We start from the raw sequence: 21,829 nt of genomic DNA, 5'->3' as shown, positions 1-21,829 counted from the left end.
AAAGAAAAAAGTCTTAAAAACTTATAATTCAGATAATATTAGCATTTATTTTTGTACCTTCTCCTTTGTACATGAATATGAGTATCCATCCGACAATGGCATCTGAAACACTAAATTTTGGGCTATCTATTGGCCTAAAAATACTTTCTTGTAACGGGCATAATACTGTTTTGCCGTCTTCGGTCAATAACACAATGACACGTGAAAAAGTTATCTCACGTATTATTGTGTTATTGATCGGAGATAGCAAAAAGTGTTATCCTAGTTGCATGAGAATTTCTCTTCATTGACCCTACTCTGCTTATGAATTAAACCCATCTAGTAAAATTAATATTTATTAATAATTTATACATAATGGAACTAAATAACATGTTTATAATTCTGCAAAATACTGAAATTTACAGCGTCTTGTTCTTCTGCAGTACTGCAGGCAAAAATATAGAACATGGCAGTGTCTGTATGGCACTGAATATGAATATCCATCATTTGGAAATGAGAACTTGATGGTGTGAATATGAATCAAAAAGCAAAGCGCATGCTATTTTGATTTCTGTATTGGATGGCAGCTAGCTCCCATGGCATTAAAGTGGAATTCCTGCAAAATAGTTGTATTTGTAAAAAAGCTTGGCCACAATAATTTCAATACCATTTTCTCTAATCATATGTGATACCCAACAAAAAGAAAATTAAAAAAATGCAGGATCCAGGCAGGTTGTGAGTATTAGGTAAGAATTTAAGATTTTGTTTGACAATAGATAATATCATATTAGGCTCCCTATGCATTTTTTAAAGAAAGATAAAGGATGTTGGCAATACATAACTATTTGTGGGAAGCAATATGGATACATATTATATGTAGCACAAAATTGGCAAACCAAAAACTCACCTGTATTTCATGTGCTTTTGCTCAGTTGGTGTGGGAATTAATATCAACTCCTCTACTTGCCCTAGATGCATCTTAGAATTGATGCATTACATTTATGGACTGGAAACAAACAATATTATATCAGGTAGTTGAGTCATTATATAGTGAGGTTCTTATATATGGTCTTTAAGTGAGGTCCTATATCTTAACTGTTGGATCAGGCTAATCAATTTGATCCAACGGCTGATCCAACGGTTAAGAGATAAGGCTGCAGTTATATAGTGAGGGTAAGACCCTTAAACGAGACCCTATCTCTTAACTATTGAATCAAATTAATTAACTGTCGAATGACATTGAATAGTTTAATCCAACAATTAAGATCATTATATCAGCTAGTCTTTTAAAGTTTTATTAGATAGAAATTGGGTTTCTTAAGTTGGACATTTTAGAGGAGTTTCGAGATGAAAAACATGAAAGGGAAGAAAAAAGAGACATATTTGGGCTCTGAAAAACAGACTACATTTAATGGCCCAACAATGGTGCTAGTTTGAACTGGGTTTATGCAAAATGGGTAGGCCCATGCACACAGAACAATCTAGTATTACTAATTATTATTTTTGGCTTCTTTTCTAAGTAATCAAAGTCTTGCCAGTAGCAATCAGTCCAATCCAAATTCCAATCACTCAATCCATCAGTGTGCTAATGGTTAAGCATAGTTTTGAAGATAGGGAACAACCCAGATGGCAACTGTTACCCACTTAAAATATTCATCTAACCAATTAAATCCAAAAGGATTATGTTCCATGGGGACACATCAAACCAGAATCATCCAACAAGTACATATTTGTCACTATCATTCATTACAAAACCTAATTGAACTCAGCAACATTTCTGCTGCTCTTCAATTTCCATCTTCTTCTCTTGTAGTTTCACTTTTGAATTGCCGTTTCTGGTTCAAGTGTGAAAGAAAGAAAAATTCAAGTGACACCTCCTTTGCAAATTCCAAACTATCATTTTGATCCTCCTGAGGAATGTGGGCCCACTGCACAGGGTATCCCAAAAAAAAAAAAAAAAAAAACCCAGCTACCATTCATGCAAGTTTGAAGCTTCATCTTACGAGGTTGCTGTACCTTCCCACTTTGGAAATATTCGCAAAGCATATACTTGCATGGATTTTTTTATTTTTTTTAATCTATCTCCTTTTTTCTAAGAAATAGCTTTTATATAATTTTATTGGTCATGCTGTATTTTAGCTTTTGAAGGATTGTTTTTTACTAAATCTAATTACTTACTAATACTATCCAAGGAGCTCTTAAACCTGTCTTTTTCTTTAATAACTAACCGCTTAAGCCTTTTGACTCACCATGAAAAAAGATCCACCAGTCACTCTCAGAGACACACATGACCTTTGGGGCATTGCCGTAATAAAATCCAACTCCAGAGGCCAAATATAAACATCAACCTCATCCCCTAGATTGACTATTTTACAATGTCGATTTCAGTTGCCAAAATTATTCGCATACTATATCCAATTCCTTGGCATCTAAGTTAACAGTACACACTCTGTCTTCAGTTCCCAAATTTAGAAACCCACCTCTTCAATTTCCCTAATTTCCGTTTTTAGACCCCAAAAAAATCCTTCTTTTACCTTCCAGATCGGTCCCAATTTGATGATTTATTTCAAATCTGCTCCGTGATCCCCAAAGTATGTAACTTTGTAATTTAACTTTGGAAAGTTCTGCAATTTGCGATATTAAGGATTCGGAATCTTTTCTTACCCTTTTGTTTGTTATCTTTAAAATCGGATCTTGTGTTAGGGGTTTTTTCGGTGCGTGTCTGTCTGTGCGTTATGAAGATCGAGGAATTGGAGGAGGCGGAGTGTGATTGGAGCGACGGCGTTTCCGGGAGGCAGATAGTTAGGGTTGATGACGCCAAGAGAGCGCTAGTCGGAGCCGGGGCTCGGATCCTTTTCTACCCGACCCTGTTATATAATGTGCTTCGGAACAAGATCGAAGCTGAGTTCAGATGGTGGGACGAAGTTGACCAGGTTTTTCTCATTCATTTCTGTTCTTTTGTTTTTTGGCGGACTGGTTTCGTTAATCCTGTGTTTGTTTGCCTAGAAAACGTTGGAAAACGGAAATTGTTTTGGTGTGTTATTGAATTAAATTTTTTTATTTTTTTATTTTATAAACAAAACCTATTTCACTTGTCATGATTACGGGAGTTAGGGCTATCAAGTTATGCTCTGTTTGGTTGCTGGGAAAGCTGATTTCGAAACAAGAAACAAGTTTTTGAAATTGATTTACTTTTGCAAGAAAGTTTGTTTGTGAGTGGAGGACCGAATATATGTAGCTTAATATATGGACAATTTATTTTCTTGTCAGAATGATATTTTTTCTTGTTTTTTTAATTGTTTCAATCAGTTTTCTCACTATTATTTAGAATGATTTTGAAATTTTGATGATTTCATTTTATCAGGACCTTAGAAAAATTGGATTCTTGCATATTGCTAAAACATATTTGAAAACTTCTGGCCTTTGCTGGTGATTGGATGCAAGTAGGTCTTGGAGTTGTCTTAGGAGATATCCTTGTTTCAGTGTTCTAATGCTAGTCTGTGTTGTACTTGTGTTGTCTCAGTTTTTGTGTTTAATGGATAAGTGGTGTTGTTTTTCAGTTTGTTCTGCTCGGTGCGGTTCCATTCCCCAAAGATGTTCCCCAGTTGAAGCGACTGGGTGTTGGCGGTGTTATCACTCTCAATGAACCTTATGAAACTTTGGTTCCAACGTCCTTGTATCGTGTGCGTGACTTCTCTGCGCCATATGGTTGTCATTTGCTGCTATTTTGTTAGATAAGAAGGGTGAAATGCATTTAAATCCTGTCTATTTAGATTTTTACTCATTTGTTTAAGATGTTATGATTTTCAGGCCCATGGAATTGACCATCTGGTAATCCCAACACGTGATTATCTCTTTGCTCCTTCATTTGAAGATATTAGCAGGGCTGTGGAATTCATTCACTGTGAGTGATCTTATTCAACCTCAAATCTGCTAGTTTGTAATCTCTTAGCTATCATTTGTTGAAATGTTATTTTAATTTTGTGACCTTTGTTTTTCCCTGGAATACAGTAAATGCATCTTGTGGTAGAACTACTTATGTTCACTGTAAAGCTGGTCGGGGAAGGAGCACAACTATCGTGCTTTGCTATTTGGTAACTGTCTCCTGCCTTCAAAAGTTTTCCTGTTGCGTTAGCTGAAGAGTTACTAATCATTAACCCTTTTCAACCATTTGGACATCATAGGATTCAATTGATTTGCTTTCTGTAGGTGAAACACAAGAACATGACACCTTCTGCAGCCCTGGACTATGTGCGCTCTAGAAGACCTCGCGTGCTGCTGGCCCCCTCACAGTGGAATGTATGTGTTGCAGTTTTCTTATACCTGTGCATTTTATTGTAATCTGCAATCTTCTTTCATTTTAAACTTTTGCAGTGACTGATGTCATTCATTCCCATATCCATACAACCTCACTCACCATTTTCTAAAGTTGCTTGCACTTAAAAAATAAGCAGGCTGTTCAAGAATATAGCAGATGTAAGCCAGCTACCACAGCATGTTCTCCGTCAGGAGATGCAGTTCTAATTACCAAAGCTGATCTTGAAGGCTATCATGGCACGTGTGACGATAATGCTTGTAAGCAGTTGGCAATAGTTCCTAAAATGGTGAAAGCCAGTCCCATGATAGCTAGGTTATCCTGCCTTTTTGCATCTCTGAAAGTTTCTGGCAGTTGTGGACCAGTCACAAGGCGGTTGACTGTGCCAGAGCCACGTGCTTGCTGAGCTCTCCCGCATCTCACACAAGTGTCATGAGTTGTTTTGCTTGTACAGAAGAGGATGGTGGAAATAAATGTAGAAATTTTATTAAGTGCCAATGTTTCTGGTAGCTTCATGTTTACGGGAGAGAAGGTAAATGAAGGGAAAAAAAAAAAAAAAAAAAATTCGGCGGCTTTCTTGGAAGGTTGTGTATAACACTCTTGGCAACGGCTGAGGAATGGATTTGGAGCTGTACTTGTACGTTAGAGTACGTCAATTTTTCTCCTGTTTTTAATTGTCGCTTTGCATGTAAGTTTCCTAGTTTGTACCCACCCTTATGTACTGCTGCATTTAAAATATCATTTTGCTTTAACCTTGTTGGTGTGGGAGGGAGAATATGGTTGTTTGTGTAGATGCTTATGTCAAGTTGTGTTGTGAAGTAGGCTGCACGTTTGAAGCAGGAAGGAACCAAACCCCAATCAAGGGCAACATTGTAGAGCACAAATAAATCTAAGACAAATTTTGTGACGCGTACTAAGCCGCCATTGCAAATCTAACCCCAACTTTAAACTAGCAAAGCAAAGTCCAACTAGGACATGGACCCAAAAAAAATAAAATCCAAAGACAATATACAAGTTTGTAATGGGAACACAGCAACCAAGAAATCATACAATTATCGGAGCATTGGTGATCATTTCAAATTTCAAAAGTTAAAATTCATGACCTCTCCGCGGTTTGTGAGTTGGAGAAAGAAAAAAGAGAAACGAAGATGGAGAGCTTTTAAGTTGTCACAAATAAATAGGAAATTAACAAGCAAGCCGGCTTTTTTTTATAGAGTTTTTTTATTTGAACTCCGCACTTCTCTTTGTTCACTCTATATTCTAAGTTCACTCCCAACTTCTAATTCAAATTTTCACAATTTCTTAGAAAATTTCACCATCTTTTCGAATTACCCCTAAATACACACCCATCAGATAAATAAAAAAAAAAAAACTCATCAACCTCGCACCCCACACCCCACACCCGATACCCGGCTTTCTTGCCCCTTACCATTCTTAAGTTCACCTCAACCTCACATTACTTAAAGAGATAAAAACACTGTTGTCAAATGTGTTTGTGAAGAGAAGATGAGAGTGTATGGTTTGTGAAGAGAAGATGAGAGTGTATGGTTTGTGAAAAGAAGATGAGAGTGTAGTAGATTTCTTAGATTGAAAGAGATGAGTAATATGGCAATAGAGTGTAGAGGAGTTTGTATTTTTTTAAAACTTAATATGAAGAGTGGTGGAGTGTGTGGAATATATATGTACTAAGGTTAAGTATTAAGTTGGATAACCTTTTTTGTCTTCTACATAATAAGAAAAATTAAGAGCTTAAGCTTAATGCTTTAAGTATTAGTGTGAAGAAAGAAAAGCATAGAATTTAAATAGAACAATTCGGGCATTTGCAGCGGATAAATGTCATGGAACCAACATTGAGGTGGCAGCTGCAGCTGGTGAGGGTGGTGATGGAGAAACCTTTGATGTGCATCAGTTAGGTATTTTAGAGGTTCATAAATTAAGAATCCGTTATTCTCAACAACAACAAAAAAATTCCCTACTGGTCATAAATTCCAATTCTAATTTTTTTTTTTGGGGTCGAAATTCCAATTCTAAATTCCAATCCTACTTTTGATATTCTATAATTGCATGGAAAGATGGAGACAAGATAATAATGCTTTTGATCTTTTTTGGTTTTGTCATGTAGTAGGGTACCAACGACAGTTACCTATTTATAATTATTCCTGAACTGACCCCAATGTCTGTTGTCTTATTCGAAAGTATTGGCAAATTGCCATTTGGTCCTTTTGTAGTTGAGGACATATTTAAATGACAGGGATTAATTCTTCGTAATTTTAGTGCGGATTCAAGGCCCATGTTGAGCGGCCCATTTAAGCCCATCCATTCATGCTCACTTACCATTCAGCCCTTGTTGTAATTTTTTCATTTTTTATTCAATTTTTATATATATAAATGAAATAATTATTAATTCGTACCTAAAACTACTCTTCAGCATTATAAACACTCATACGTTAGCAGTTTATTTTGTCCTTTTCTCCTCCTTATCCAATCCTATCCTATCTCAGGATAATATTATTATTATTAGAACATTGTTTTCAACATCTGTGACCACATATAGTCTAATTGTTCAATGAGACACTTTTGCCCGATTAGTCCATACACGTTTTATATGGAAGAAATTTACAAAAAACCATATTCTTTCCTGCTTAAACCATAATGTGATGGAAAAATTTTAAGTCGTCATCGTCATGTAGTGTTATTTATATATAAATAAATATTTTATAATATTACGTCACAGTTAGTGTTATTTATATATAAATAAATATTTTATAACATCACGTCACAGTATAATTGTAATATAACGAAAAATGACCAAGTGTGGTATTAGCTTTTCAAAGAAAGCACCTTTGCAACTTTAGTGGCCGCCTTGTGTTGTGTAGCATCTCGGTACAAACGTCTGGTGTTTTACTGTGTGTCTGATCTGATATCGTATTTCATAGCATAATCGTATAAACAAACCCTATTTCTACTGTGGATCCTACAATCACATTTGTCATAAATTTTCTCATATTAAAACCTCCTCACAATAAATTTGAATTATTAATATTTTATGCACACAATATTCGTACATGGAACATTATTCTTATATATATATATAAAATATATTTCTATTGTTTTTATTAAATCTCATTGCTTAAGTCTCCACTCATGCACGATATGCTCACCAAAACCCTCCAAACCAAAACTAGTACAACTACCTAGAGCTGGGTAGAAGCAGAAGCAGTGGGAGTTTGTGTTTTTATATATGAAAACTGAAAAGGTGGTGAAGTATATAAATATAAAAAGAGTAGGGTGGTGTGGTTGGTTGTGGAAGAATCCGAAAAAGGGAGAGTTTGGCCATGTTGTGATATTCGTCCTTGCACTACCTACCACTTACAATTCTTCCTGCAACTTCTTTATGGGACCAAATCTCTGCACATCCACAAATCTTAGCCCTCCCTGCTTCGCCCTACTATCGTACGTACCTATTTTTAAACTCTTCCCCCTCTATATCTCTAAAAAGATACATAAAAGCACAGAGAGCATCCAAAATCTTCCATAAAGCCAAAGAATTCAATTTCACCTTTTTAGGTTGATGTCGAACACGACATATATATATACATGTATATATACAAATAAACATATAATATACAGGATAATTCAGCTGAACGAGGGCTCTCAGGAGATGTTGGTCATTTCGAAACTTAAAGTTTATTCTTGTCCTTTCATTCTTTGTTCACCTCTTTATTCCATTCAGAAATTACGATGAAGTTGCCTACCTTCCATGTTTGTTTTTAGCTTTATTTCATGCACGTCCCATGAAAATAAAGATAGCATGCACGTTACTCTCTCTCTCTCTCTCTCTCTCTCTCTCTCTCTCTCACACACACACACACACACACACAGAGGAGAGAGAGAGAGAGAGATAAGCACATCTTTACTGGTAGTCTATAATAATAATACTGCTGAAAAAGCTCGAATCTGGAATAGAATAAAGCAATAAAGAGCACCCTCATGAAGTAAGAAAAAAAAGAACGGAGGCACTGATCACTACTAAAAATGTGAAACTCCATGTTACTATATCTTATACTAAGATTCCAGATTAATTTCCAACTACAAGTTTGAGCTCAACCCCACTTCCACTTCCTTTAAGAGCAAAAGTATAAAATTAGAGCCTTGTCAATTTTGCCAAGGGACTTGGTGGTGCATGGGAACCAACAGAGTAAAGTTTCTCTCCCTCCTAACAAAAGAAAAGCAAACTTCCTTTTCATAATATTAATAGGAAGACCTCAAGAGAAATACAAGCAGTCACTCAAAACAGATGAGCCCGAAAGTTCTTCGCATTTGTTGATAATTTAGAACTGACGCGCAGAGAATTCAATCTTTACTGGCAAATATATACATTTATGTATAATTGCTGTATATACGCAAGTAGGAAAAAGAATGGAAAAAAGAAATAAAGGAAGAAGAAAGTTAAGTCTGCTTCCATAGCATATGTAAAACACTTACAGATGACCATAATGAAGAATCAATTCCTTATGTCTTTTTCTTTTGGATAATGCATGCGTCATTCCTTGTAAAGAGATACTTCTCCTTCATGCGAATTACAGTTTGATATATATGTAAAAATAATTCATAAAAAACAAAAAAAGAAAAACTTATGCACACATATCACACTGCTATTGGTAGGAGGAATGTAGAAGCTTACAAGGTAACGAGAGAAGTATTTTTCTTTTCTTTTTTTGTTTTTTGTTCTATGATATATTTTCCAAGTGGACAAAAATCAAAGCACTCTGAACAACGATATTGTCTTAATATAATAACACATTTTCATTTCTATTGATATATCTTTACTAACAAAGTCATCTCACTAACCAAAGCACAATTAACGAAGTATATGTTGCAATTGGCGCAAACTCTTTGGTATTTTTTTTTTCTCTGTAAAGAACAAGAAAGAAAGAAAGAAACATTATACAAACATTTTCAAAATAAATAAAATAATAATAAGAATAACCCATAAAGATGGTATTGTGTAATGATAAAGGTGATGATTTTCATGCAGAATAATATTGGATTTGCTTTGGGTCTTTGGTTCTCCTTCTATTTGTCAGAAGACGAGAGCAGCAGCCTTTCTTCGTTTTTTCTTTTCCTTGTTTTCTCCTTTTCTTCTTTTTTCTCTCTTTCCTTTCCAACATGGACTGTTTGCTCAGTTAATTCAGTTGAAACCCAAGAGAGAGAGAGAGAGAGAGCTTAGCTAGCCAGAGACCCCCCAAGATAGAGAAAAGAAAGAAAAAGTTGATGACCAAACCAACTTCTTTGGCCTCTCACGTTTGAAAGGAACTTGCGGGGGAGAGGGTGGTGATGATGAGGATAATGACTTTGTCTGTCTGTGAGCCTGTGACTGTGACTTTGATGAGGGTGTGTTTATTATTCTCTCTATTGAATTTTTTTTTTCTTTTTTTCTTTTGGGTTTTCTCTTCTACCCATGATGATCTGGGTTGTCAGGGTCAGGCCAGAAGGAAGAGTACTTCATCCACTCTGCCTCTTGAGGGTTTGGCATGGATGACTCCTGCAACAAAATGAATCGTAAGCGTGCCCGGTTTAGATTAGGATAATTAGTAGGGTTTCTATGAAACTAATTTCCTGATAAAAAAAATTAATATGCAACAAAGAATTTTCTCTGAAAACTATAAGTACAATTAGAAGATAATTAACAACCGAAAAAAGAGCCCGAGGGGAAGCTGCTACTTGAAGGTATCACTACCTGTATTTTCTAAAAGTGAAAAAGAGAGTTTCTACTTGAGTTTCAGTTGAAGGCTGGTCGTTTTCACAATGTACATTGCTCTCTCTCTCTCTCTCTCTCTCTCTCTCTCTCTCTCTCTCTCTCTCTCTCTACCTATAATAGCCTATTTTGTTAGGGTACTTGATCTAATAAAAAAAGGAATGGAAACACAATTTTTGTTTACGATCTGAATTTAGAAATGATAATGATAATGAGAAATGAAAATGGTGGTAATAAAAGAGTCACATGCACAGTAGCTTTGATGTTTTGAATTTTGCTATTTTGTACATTATGACGGCTTTACAGTCAGGTAACAGGAAAGATTATATTCTATAGACTAGCTAGAGTCTAGATATGCTAAGTGTCTACCAAAACATATATACAAATGAAAAACAAAGATAAAGAGAAAAGGGCAAAAAGGCTTTGGCTTCTCCTATCTTTAATTTAAATTAATAGTAATAAAGAAATTGGTTTTTGTTGCTTTTGGTTCTTTATAATCCATTGGCTTACTTTTTCTTTCTTTTCACTTGTGATTAGTCGGCATTATGACAAAACAAAGGTCATGAAATTCAGAGTCAAAAAGTTAGATCGATATATCTACTCACTTCTTTTACATTACTGCTGGAGGTGCAGCCCATTATGAGTTCCTCCAAACCAGATGCAGACCTTGCTCCTATTTTATGATGCTGTTGTTGTTGTTGTTGTTGTTGCTGGTGCTGTTGTTGCGCCTGTAGTCATTCAAAAGACAAACCACCCAAAAGAAAATAAATAAATAAATAAATAAAAACTCATATATATCATAATGATATTGTCTTCACGGATTAAAAAAGTGAAAAGAAGTTTTCATGCTTGCAATTTAGCAAACACCAAAAGCAACACCAGGGATGAGTTTGCCACATATACAACATGGCTTAGACGTAATGAGTTTTAGTTATGTGGATGACCTAATTATTATAACAGACGACCCGGGTGGAACTCAGTCCGAGTCATTGACTCGGCTTTTTCTCTCTCTCTCTCTCTCTCTCTCTCTCCCCCACCTTTTGTTGAGGAACATTTTTTTTAATGAAAGTTTGGCGGGGCAAATTAAATACACCTCTCATAAGAACATGTACGTGACCACTAAAACAAGAAAAGAAAAGGAGAATAATGTAAAAACAAACCAACTAGAAAAATTATACGCACTATTCCTTTTACAGGCCATGAGCTCTGTGACATGGCATGGATGAATATATATATTGGGTTTTGTTAAATACCTGGAAATTTTCATTTTGGAGCATGATTCGAGAGTAAGAGTCTTGGTCAAGAATGATGGAGGTGTGATGGAGAGGAGGTGGAGAGATGATGGTGGAAATGGGATGTGAAGGACGGCTGATGTGGAAAGCTGTAGCAATTTGTTGATGATGTAGTTGCTGCTGCTGTTGTTGATGTTGATCATGCTGATGGTGATCAGGTACTACTTCATGGGCCATATGATGATGATGATGATGATGATGAGGCTGTGGTACTGATCTCTGGTGGTGGTGCTCCCCTCTCATCTCTTCGCACGTGCCGGATGCCGGTCCTTCCCTTGCTGTTGAAGCCTCTCCTCCTATCCCCACCTGCAAATGGACACCCCATGAACAAATTCGCTACCATGTCTATTTTTTTATCAACCACTGTTAATTGATCACTTCCCTTTTTTCTTTTATTGTTTTAATTTCTATATGTATGTAATTTGTTTACGAGTGCTACCCTTTTGGTGGGTAAACTGGTTTTTAGTTAGATGACAGTGATAATCAAGAGAGGTCCGTGAAATTTGTAATGCCACAAATGCAAGCAATGGGTTTGAGAGGAAAATAGTTAACAACATTGAAACCTTTTTGATAGCAACATATATTTACATAATATATGACTAATTAAATTGTTGGAAAAGATTAACGTAAAAAACAAAATGATGTTTATAAGTGTTTGATTTAAAAATATAAGTTGCATGGAAATTTAAATAAAATGAAATTAAAAATATAAGTGTGAGTGTGTGTGTATATATGAATATGAAAATTAAAATAATCACCTCATCAAAGCTTTTTCTGAATGGGGCAAAGCTGAAGTGGTCTGATTTCAACTGATGAATGTCCATGGCACTGTAACTTGAAATAGGAGCAGCAGCTGCAACCCCAGATGCTACTGCAGACATTTGGTCATGCTCTCTATGAGAATGAGAATGAGAATGAGAATGGGGTGGTATTATTTCTTTAGAAGAACAACTCCCACTGCCACTATCTCGTCTGCTATTAGCAGGCACAATATCACTGCTTCCTTCACCAGTAGTTGCGCTTGCTCTATCAGACCAGTTGCATTGCCTGGGCTGTGTCTGATAGAATATCTTTGACACCACAAGCTCTCCTTCTTTCTCTTCCTCATGCTGCCCAAGATGGTATTGGTGCATCACCCAATTCGTCTTTTCGGGTTTTCGATTTTTCCCAAAGTTGGTGTAGAGGACCAGGATTTTCTTGCACCCTTTTTGTTTGCCATTCACCATGACTGGCCTGGTCTTGCCTGTCTTGTGCCACCTTGTTTCCCCTCCTTGCAAGTCACATTCGGTTTGGATTTTTCTTCTTTTTCTTGTCCCAGTTGTGTAAGCTTTCGAAGGTCTGTGGAAGAAGTGCCTGCTCAAGCCATCTCTTGTGACTCCTGTTGCAAGAAATAATGTGGTCAAGCAATCAAAATCAAAGTTAGGTTGACTTAGGTATGACAAACTTTCACCCAATTAATATTGAGATTCTTCAAATTAAGTCATAACCAACTGAAGCAGTGTATGGGAAGAAACAAACTAATTGCAATTCATAAAATTTCAACTTAATTAATCTGAGAGAGAGAGAGAGAGAGAGAGAGTAATTTTCAAATAGTGATCATCACCTGGAAGTTTTTCAGGATGGGTGTAACAAATCCCATCTTCTCCTTCAATTGTAGGGATGAACTCATCAATCAAAGGGTGAGACTTGGTGTCTTTGCCTTCTACCTTTGCTTCAAGGTGTTCAATCAGTTCTTGGTCTGTTGGATCAAATTTCACTCCTGCTGGTAGACCTAACCAATCCTGCAGCAAACTCCATTTAATTTAGTAATAAGTTTCAAGTAAAAATATTGAATTAAAGCAAGAAAGGAGAACAAACAAATTAAAGTAAAAGATAAAGATGAACCTTTTTCATATAAATTTTTTTCTCCGTATTGAAAATAATTACTATCAAATTTTATATACAAGAAGCATAACACTTTCATATGCCAAATCCTTTTTGTAGAAGATAAGAATAGTATAGGATTAGTATAATTATCCATACCGGCTTTCCTTCGAGTTTGTGTCCACAACCGGGGCACTGCTTGGATCCACACATCTGATGCTCTTCAAGCTTGGCATCAATGAGATCAGAGCTTCTGATGGACCCCAAATTACTCTTATTCATTGCTCTTTTCAACGTCCAGGATTGGATGCTATCTTCTTTCTCTCAAACTCATCAACTTACATATGAAATTGTCACCATCCTCGTAAAACAGCCTGCTGCTCATATCCCAGCTGCTTGCTCTCTATACAGAAATCATACACAACTTCGATTGAGATCTATCGATCGATATATCAACTGTGTGCACAAAAGGGTACTCTTCAAAAATAAAAAATAAAAAGCAAGGAATTTGATTGATATATATTTGTTGGATAGGTTCAGGAACTTGATGAAAGATCAAAATATGAACAAACTATAGAGCCTTTCTCAAGCAAGAAGTACAGCTTCATCAAGCTGATGAAGTATGAAAACAAAATATCAAAAACAAAATCTTTATATGAAAAGAAATATAAACACAAGTTTTGCAGATTGGAAAGTTGTTTCCTTGGCGGAAACTGGAACCAATATGAAAAAAGAATAAATTTTGGAAAACCCAAATGAGAAAATAAGCACCCAAGATAGAAAATACAAATATATTTTTATTGAGGAAAATCAGTGAGCAGGAGGAGAAGAAGCTGAAGCTATAGGAGAGAAAAAGAGGAAACTGTCGCAGTGAGGTTGAGCTATAAACCTGCTTTAACCATGGAAAACACCAGAGCTGAGAGTTGCCTCTCTACTTTAACTGAAGGGGCAGTGAGAAAAAAAAGGAAAAGTTGCTCTCATACCCCTATACTACTACATACCACCTTTAAGCCTTAAAGCCTTTGCTAATTTAAGCAGCGCATGTAGCTAGGCGGTTTAGGGGAGAGAGAGAGAGAGAGAAACACACAGAGACAGACAGAACCACAGACACACACATACACAAACACAGAAGAAGAGGATAGAAAGAGAGAAAACCAAGTTGGTTTTTCTAAAGCTAGCTAGCTCATCAAGGCCTCTCCCTCACCTTTGTTAGAGCCTTGACTACAAAAGCAAAAGGCAAGAAACGGCCTTCACAGCTGTTACTAAAGCAGAGGAACCCATCTTTCAGATAGTACTAATATATTTATTGGAAAAAAAAGGAAAAAAAAATTTGAATGATACAATATTACAGTATCTGTATATATATATTTATTACTTGTTTATAATAAAATAATGGTTGGTATTTTCATGGTAAAAGGTGGATGTCAATAAAGTTGATATTTAAATTCTTAAAACCCCAACCAAAAAAAAAAAAAAAAAAAAAACAGAGACATATTTGAACTTATACGTGGCAGCAGAGACTTTGAGTGATAAAGACGAAATCAGGAATTTTGCAGTCCCAGAAATTTTTACTTTATTTTTGGTTTTGTATAACAGATTATAGTTAAGAGGCATAATAAAGCCAAATCTTTTCTTCATGGCAGTGAGAGAAAATGAAAAAATAGTAGAGAAGAAAAAAGAAAGATGATAGGTTCTCACATGGGTTTTGAGCTGGAGTGCTGATCATGATGCTTTTGCCATGAATGTTGCAGAGAGAGAGGAGAGAGAGAAGAGAGAGAGGTATTAGAAGGTTGCTTGATAAGCAAGGCAAATGAGCAGTATACTTGATGGACCACCACCACCCCTTCTAATTAGAACTTATGCAAAATCATATTAAAGAAATTTTAGAAAACTTGAGGTAGAAGCACCCATTAAATTACCTCATCCGAAAAGAGATGATACATATGTATTTTTTATTTGTAACTGCAGTATTATATTTTCTATTGGACCCTCTTTCTGGCTTGTGTTATTTCTATTTAGGGGAGAAATCTAAAGTACTAGGCACTCATACCAATTATGCTAGCCCCCTATATGTGAAAGATGTAGGGCCCACCCTTGTGTGGGCCTCAAGCCCCTGTGGCCTGGAAAATCTTGTGCTCTCAAAAGTGTCTTGATATATCGGATGATGGTGAGCCCTCACGTTTATAACATTCATTCAAGCAGTCAAAAATAAAATGATGGATGGTCCAACATGCTGCTTACACAACAGATAGATGTCCATGATTACTCATTTGTCTGATATCCCCTCCTTTTTTCTTTATTGGGTAACAAGAATTTCCTAATTTAATTCAATTGTGTATCTTTAATAAAAGATCATTGATTTTTTTTTATTTTATAATATAAGTGATAGTTTAAATTATTATGATCTGTGGGAATGAGAATTCGAACTTAAGTGTAAAGAGTTATGTTCACTATCCTGACCAATTGGCCTGACGGATGCCTGCAAAGATCATTGATTCGTCCAGAGGTGAAGATAAATACAGAGGGCAAAACCATTAAACTTGTAGAAAGCCTTGGGTTTGTTGTGTCCTTTTTGTCCCAAGGGAATGAAAGAATCAGACTGACTAAGCCAACAGCAGAACCCACATTTCTCAACACTGTTTATATATATATATGCTCTATTGATACTTTGCATGTGGCATGTGTATCTCCAAATTAAATGTATTTATCTTGAAATTAGAAATGGGTTATGTCAGGGGGAAAATGCGGCAAGGAATATTAACTATATATGTATATGATTTGTCAAGAGGAATATTAGCTGTATATGTAATAAGGGTCAATTCAAATTGAGCATTGCATATGAAATATTCCAAGAACTTTCAAAGTACTTGCATTATTTGGGCACATCTTTACGAGGAAAATACTCCCCTTTCTATGAATTGAAGTAGAGACAGGTATGAGAATATTTCTTACAAGTAGGTTGGTAGAATAATAAGACTTGGTACATCTCAAATTTTATTCAGATTCAGCCCAAGGAATTAAATTTGCATTTTATACAAAATGACGAGCAGAAAAAAGTGACCCTGAACAAAAATCAAAACAATAATATCGGGAAGGACAATGACTTTAGACTTTAGCTAAAACTTGATGATGTCCGAGACCAAAAGAAATTGCTTCATACGAATACTGTATTTGAGCACATCCCTTTTCAAATGCTCAAGAGGCATACTGCATGCTCGCTCACGCACGCACTTACAATATTCTACAAGTCATGATCCTTTTCTACTAAGCTGAACCGTTGGCGTAAACGACTTATATCTTTGATAACATTTATCTCCTCACTCAAAGTCAAAGTTAGAGTTTGAATACTCCTCCTGGGGTGAGAAGACCATCTGGTCATCAAAATAATGGTCGCAGGAAGCAAACAACGTACTTTAATTAGAAAAAATATTCATGATGAAGGTGAGTTCTATCATAATGGTGTTTGTGCATGCATGTTTACAGATTTCTCATTGTCAATCAGATGGTAAACTGCGTATGAGTGGGTGGTTGCAAAATGCCAATGGATGCTCGACAGAAGCAGTAAAACCGTCGGCATATTAATGATTTCTGAAAGCAGAAAGTGAGAGAGAAGTAGAGGAGACAAAAGAAAAGAATATAATTTTTTTCTTCTTTTCTTTTCTTTTCTTTGTTTTGTTTCCTTTTCCAGGTTGGCCAAAAAAATAAAAATAAAAATAAAAATAAAAATGAGAAGAACGTTGAGATTATAGAAGACAAGGATAGAGCATGTACGTGCAAGTTTTGTCATTTTAGTTTGGTACGACTCTAAAATGCTTTGGGAGAGGAAGAGCAGAAGTGATGTTAGGTTTATCTACTATCTAACATTGCTTCCTCTTCTTCACCAATTTTTGCACTTTGACTTTCCATTATCCTTGCAAGTTATATCTAACATCTCTCACTCAGTTTTGTTCAAATCAATATAGAACTGGCAAAGCCACCACCACTAAATACAACATTAATAATAATGATTATAATACTAATCACAATAGCTTGAATTGCGTCGGGTTATCGGGTAAATCAAGGTAAAAATATATATACGACAGATCATACATGGCACTGCAACTCACTGCCTCACAAACTCTACCAACAAAATTTATATATAAGCCGTACGTATCAAAATGCTGCTTGTCCAGAATCATCAATTTATTGTCCAGAATCATCAATTTATTGGTTGACATCAATGTACAAAGTTTCATCGCTTATCTGAAATTCTTGTATAGGAGCTCTGTAAATGCATACGTCAAAATACTACGAATCAGGTTACTACCCAGTTCGGTGTATGAAAACAACTCATTTTAAATGGAACTTTTTGCTGACTGAGTCATAGCTTGGGACTTTAGTAACTGCAAAACAAGATTGTGAAACAAAACGGCATTATAGCTGAAGGATACTTGTGAGCCAAAAACAGAGAATTGTCACTAAGCTGCGTACATACCATCTCCATATGATGCCATTGTAAGAGGGGAAGATAAAAGCTTTTGGCCAATTGAAGCAATATCCCCCAAAGAAACCTCATCCACAGCCTTCAAGAGTTGGCTCAGTTTCCTAACAATACAATATATTTCCATGAAGAGAATACCAGAAGCAGACTTCTTTCAAGCAGTGTATGCACAGTATAAAACATATAAGCAGCAAATGGTATCGAATCCATGTGAAAATGTGCGTGTATGAGAGGGAGAAGAGTAGTGAGTAGTGACATGACAATCATTTCATCAGAGAAGCAACGTTCACATCTGACACAAAGTTCATCACAAACATGTATGGGCATGAGAAAGGCCATACCAGTCATTGTACGTCAGAATTTGCCTCCCAAGATCATCTGCAACAACCATCTACAGAATGCAAATCAAAAGTAAGCAAATAAAATAACATTTATAAAAATCTCGACACCAAGATACACAGATCCTAGAAGTATAAATCAAGTATGAATTTATTGTTACGAAATTCACTGATTGTTTACATACTCTGGATTCCAAATTCATAAGAATGGAGGACTTTGTTGACTTTTTAGCACGATCTAGCTGTACCTGGTCCACTGTGTATAAGAGAAAATAACATGTCAGTGACTGTTTCCAATTATCAAGTAAAGCAAGGAGATTAAGAATCAAAGGAAGCGAAGATAACCTTCTCCAGGTGTTGCAATCGCAATAAGCTCATTAGCTGCTATATCAATGGCTTTTGTGACAAAATCTGAACCCTGAAATCCAGATAAGGCTCCTAAATTATTTACACATATATCTAGAAACTAAATTTTCCTATTTCACATTTCACATGACAGAGTAGTTACTTACAGTGGCAGCTTGGATGCCAAAAATGCCAGTATTGTTGTAGATGCTACTGAATGCTGAAATGGAATGTAATTCTAAATGTTGATTTAACACACGAGAATCTGCAAATCACACAGCAGCACATATATTCAGATGCCGAGGTTATTTAAATCAGAAATAAATATATATAAAAAGAATGAACAATTCATTTATAAAAGAATGGTATAGCTGAAATATAAAACAAAGGGATCCTACTTCCTAGTGACTTAGATGCTCCTATGTAAAACAAATGTATAAACAAGCCCTCTTGAAGCATTAGTGTCTTTATTGTACTTTTTTTTGGGTGCATTATTTAAATTTCTGCTTGTGTCTTTTAAACAACTTACATAGACGTGAGTGCATCCCTTTTCCAGGTCCGCCGGCTGAAAAAGATCCACCTCCTCCCATTAGCACCTACAATAAACTGGATTTATTATTGCTTTCCAATTTCCAATCCTATTAAAGAGCATAGAATGAAAAATTTTAATGCAAATGATAAATAAAGTAAGAAGGAAAGCGCACTACAAAAACGTATTATAGCCTTTTTGGGGGAAGGGGAAGCACAAGGAGTTATAGTTACTATAGAAAGACAAAATCAATATAGACCTGAAGAACATTCACAATCATTGCATCCTTCTCGTTGAGCCAACCACCAGGAAGTTCAAATGCAAGAGCAAAATGAGTTTCCTGTTGCAATGCAAATCAAACTTATTGATGAACAAGAAAGAAAGGATAGAAAATTTAGATCAAACATATAAGATACGCACCCCTGAATCACCTAGACCACGGTAATCACCTCCAGTATACACAGATTTTGGCTCCTTGGCAGGAGGGACATTGGGGAGATCAGACAAAAGTGGTTCTGCAATTTTTAGAAGCTCCTCATGTTCAACACCATAAGCTGCAAGTACCATTCGAGGAGCAGTATAATTTTCCTGAAATTCTCAATAAAAACATCAGTTTATTGGGAAAGATCAACTAAGAAAATAAATAACTAACAAACATAAAAGAACACAATGAATAATATGCATTCAATAAACTTACAGATAAAAATTCCTCCAAAACGTTACTGTTCAGTCTACTAATTGAAGATTCTGGGGCTAAAAGTGGATTCGCCAACCCACCCTTGTAACCAACAGAGTGAACAGCTTCCAAAACAAGGGCTTCAGGGTTTGTGGAGGCTTCACTAATATTATGTTTCACCTTCTGAAGCTGTAAAAGATGGAATACAATACCCAATATTAGCCATAAATTTGGCATGGCATGTAAATTTTCAGCAGAAGAACAGCAAGACTCTGGAAATTTACCTCCTCATTGATCTCCCAGTCCAGGAAAACAGGGTTCCGAACACAGTCAATAAGAAGCTCTACCATTTCAGGAACATAAGTCTTCAGAGCATTGAAGGTGTAAGCCATCTGCTCCCGAGAAGCTGAGGCTTGCACGTTGCCACCAATTGCCTCCACCTCCCGCACAATACGCAAATGGCTTCGGTTTCTTGTGCTCTTAAAGGCCATATGCTCCAGAAGGTGAGTGGCGCCAGATGATTCCGGTGTCTCATAGACCGAACCACAATTAACATATAAACCTACAGAAGCTGCTGGTTTCTGGTTGACCAACAAAATCCATCAGTGAGCGAGTTAAAATTCTTAATCCCCCGTTTCAGGGAAACAAGAAATAGAAAAGAATAAGCACTTCCAAGGACATACCTCTGACTTCAGAGAAGCTATTTTGACACCATTTGGCAGAGTTGTAATCTTGGGTTCCACTGGTTGAACATAGTCAGGCAATGCAGGTGGGAGTTTGATGCCTGAAAGTGGAAAGTCTAGAGGAGGCATAGACCTGGACTTTCCCCCAGTCAGCCAGCCAAAAAGAACTCCAAAAGGAGAGGAGGACGGCGGCTTCGTGGCAACATCATTCAAACTTGAAAATCTGGCCACTCCCCTATTGAATGTACTTGTACGACCCTGATCCCCTCGTTTGAAATCAGAGAATATCAAAGTCACATTCTATGATCAGATTACCAACATACATAGAAACACACAGACAGACATACATACATTAGTTCCATTTCCATATATTTTGTACGTATTTATGTATGTTTATATGAGTTCCAAATATTTTGTCCAGAAACTATAAGACTGAACTTTTTTTTTGGGGTAAATTATTGGACCTCAACTTCACCAAAGCTTGCACGGATTTGAATTTTACTCTTGTAGCATGTCATAAACTCTAAATTTTATTTTCAAAATTGAAATTTACTGGTCGAACGAATTGAATTTTACTATTCACGCTAAAAAATATTTGAACTTTACTATTCTAACGAATTGAAAATTACTATCTTAACGTGTTGTCGTAAATTTTGAATTTTCTTTCCTACACTTTCACGCATCCAAGCAACCGTTACGCATTACCAAAATCCAGATTAAATCACCAAAATCAGGACGCAATCAGAGAGTTCAGAATTAAGATTTTTCAGTGACAGAGGCAGCCAAGCACTGACCTTTAGAGCCCTAAGGCGCGAAGCTGCGGTTTTGAACATGGCGATGGATGCTGATGATCACACAACCAAAATCCTAGACTGTACGGACTCCGCCTTGTCTGTGAAATTTGGAAAAAGGTGTTAGAAGAGTGGAGGAGAAGACTCCGCTGTGAGGAACTCACTGGTTAGCGCGGGTTGTGCCCCCCACCATTGGCCACCGACACACCGTGTATGGAATTTTCTAGTGGGAGAACTCTGTACGGTTGAATTTGATCTCAAGATTCTGGTTGAATCCTGACATCGACGGACAGAGTGGTGCCAACTCATCACGAGTGTCTGGGCATATTTGGTTTGGGCTTATACTGAACTGGGTCAAAAGAAAAGAAAAAACAAACAATAAACTATTTTTATTAATTTTTTTCTTCTATAACAAGAAAAATTAAAATCAAAATCAAAATCCCACTAATTATTGTTTAATTTAAACACTAGATTTGAATGTGTCAAAATCTCTATATTTATCGAATGTGTTAAAATCTCTTAACTATGGACATCCAAATTGGTTCAAGGTAAGTGGTTTATCGAGTGTGTTAAAATCTCTATATTTTGTGATGTCATTTGTGTTCTTTATAGAATATCTCTTTATTCAAAGTTAGGGTGCGTGTACGTTTTAATATGATTAGTGTGCGTGACATATGGTTCGATTTCAAGCAGTTGAATAATTCTCGCAACTTATAAGCATCCAAGAATGTGAATAGATCCTTTTCAAACTAGTAGCTCATGGTGATGCTAATGTGATAT

At 36.1% G+C, this 21,829-nt stretch overlaps 3 protein-coding genes across 6 annotated transcripts; 1 reads left to right on the top strand and 2 right to left on the bottom strand.

Moving 5' to 3' along the window:
- On the top strand, window positions 2,366-5,198 carry LOC18769057 (putative dual specificity protein phosphatase DSP8). Its single transcript, XM_020568813.1, has 7 exons — window positions 2,366-2,570; window positions 2,683-2,912; window positions 3,540-3,662; window positions 3,790-3,883; window positions 3,991-4,073; window positions 4,189-4,278; window positions 4,434-5,198. The coding sequence occupies exons 2-7, from the start codon at window positions 2,715-2,717 to the stop codon at window positions 4,698-4,700; spliced, it is 855 nt and encodes a 284-aa protein (XP_020424402.1). The 5' UTR covers window positions 2,366-2,570; window positions 2,683-2,714; the 3' UTR covers window positions 4,701-5,198.
- LOC18771576 (protein BEARSKIN2) lies at window positions 9,065-14,803 on the bottom strand. Of its 3 annotated transcripts, none has more exons than XM_020569472.1 (7): window positions 14,412-14,803; window positions 13,367-13,610; window positions 12,948-13,125; window positions 12,103-12,722; window positions 11,306-11,650; window positions 10,658-10,780; window positions 9,065-9,839 (listed from the first exon to the last, which is right to left on the bottom strand). In XM_020569472.1, exons 2-7 carry the CDS (start codon window positions 13,487-13,489, stop codon window positions 9,750-9,752), a joined length of 1,479 nt encoding a protein of 492 aa, XP_020425061.1. In that variant the 5' UTR covers window positions 13,490-13,610; window positions 14,412-14,803; the 3' UTR covers window positions 9,065-9,749. The 3 variants fall into 3 exon arrangements, with proteins under 3 accessions (XP_020425061.1, XP_020425060.1, XP_007201969.1); XM_020569471.1 differs by lacking the exon at window positions 14,412-14,803 and adding an exon at window positions 14,097-14,389; XM_007201907.2 differs by lacking the exon at window positions 14,412-14,803 and having other exon boundaries at window positions 13,367-14,389.
- LOC18770666 (mitochondrial-processing peptidase subunit alpha) lies at window positions 17,173-21,413 on the bottom strand. Of its 2 annotated transcripts, none has more exons than XM_020568616.1 (13): window positions 21,053-21,413; window positions 20,259-20,516; window positions 19,860-20,156; window positions 19,597-19,764; window positions 19,320-19,487; window positions 19,159-19,239; window positions 18,900-18,966; window positions 18,538-18,635; window positions 18,371-18,443; window positions 18,211-18,281; window positions 18,029-18,078; window positions 17,682-17,791; window positions 17,173-17,589 (listed from the first exon to the last, which is right to left on the bottom strand). In XM_020568616.1, exons 1-13 carry the CDS (start codon window positions 21,089-21,091, stop codon window positions 17,537-17,539), a joined length of 1,533 nt encoding a protein of 510 aa, XP_020424205.1. In that variant the 5' UTR covers window positions 21,092-21,413; the 3' UTR covers window positions 17,173-17,536. The 2 variants fall into 2 exon arrangements, with proteins under 2 accessions (XP_020424205.1, XP_020424204.1); XM_020568615.1 differs by having other exon boundaries at window positions 20,259-20,558; window positions 21,053-21,324.

Source organism: Prunus persica, chromosome G7, assembly GCF_000346465.2.
Source record: "Prunus persica cultivar Lovell chromosome G7, Prunus_persica_NCBIv2, whole genome shotgun sequence".
Taxonomy (NCBI): Eukaryota; Viridiplantae; Streptophyta; class Magnoliopsida; order Rosales; family Rosaceae; genus Prunus; species Prunus persica.
Note: the sequence above shows the minus strand (reverse complement) of the source record. Positions and strands in the feature narration are given on the sequence as shown.

What these genes read in the sequence shown, in the direction of transcription:
- LOC18770666 (XM_020568615.1), bottom strand. Translation starts at nt 21,091, where the DNA reads ATGTTCAAAACCGCAGCTTCGCGCCTTAGGGCTCTAAAG. An exon ending in CGCGCCTTAGGGCTCTAAAG is followed by an intron (nt 20,559 to 21,052) that starts GTCAGTGCTTGG and finishes ATCTGATCATAG; the next exon opens with AATGTGACTTTGATATTCTC. An exon ending in TTTTGGAGGAATTTTTATCT is followed by an intron (nt 19,488 to 19,596) that starts GTAAGTTTATTG and finishes TGAGAATTTCAG; the next exon opens with GAAAATTATACTGCTCCTCG.
- LOC18769057 (XM_020568813.1), top strand. Translation starts at nt 2,715, where the DNA reads ATGAAGATCGAGGAATTGGAGGAGGCGGAGTGTGATTGGAGCGACGGC. An exon ending in TTCCAACGTCCTTGTATCGT is followed by an intron (nt 3,663 to 3,789) that starts GTGCGTGACTTC and finishes TATGATTTTCAG; the next exon opens with GCCCATGGAATTGACCATCT. An exon ending in CTATCGTGCTTTGCTATTTG is followed by an intron (nt 4,074 to 4,188) that starts GTAACTGTCTCC and finishes TGCTTTCTGTAG; the next exon opens with GTGAAACACAAGAACATGAC.
- LOC18771576 (XM_020569472.1), bottom strand. Translation starts at nt 13,489, where the DNA reads ATGAATAAGAGTAATTTGGGGTCCATCAGAAGCTCTGATCTCATTGAT. An exon ending in TCAGAAAAAGCTTTGATGAG is followed by an intron (nt 11,651 to 12,102) that starts GTGATTATTTTA and finishes GTCCATTTGCAG; the next exon opens with GTGGGGATAGGAGGAGAGGC. An exon ending in TCCAAAATGAAAATTTCCAG is followed by an intron (nt 10,781 to 11,305) that starts GTATTTAACAAA and finishes GAATGACTACAG; the next exon opens with GCGCAACAACAGCACCAGCA.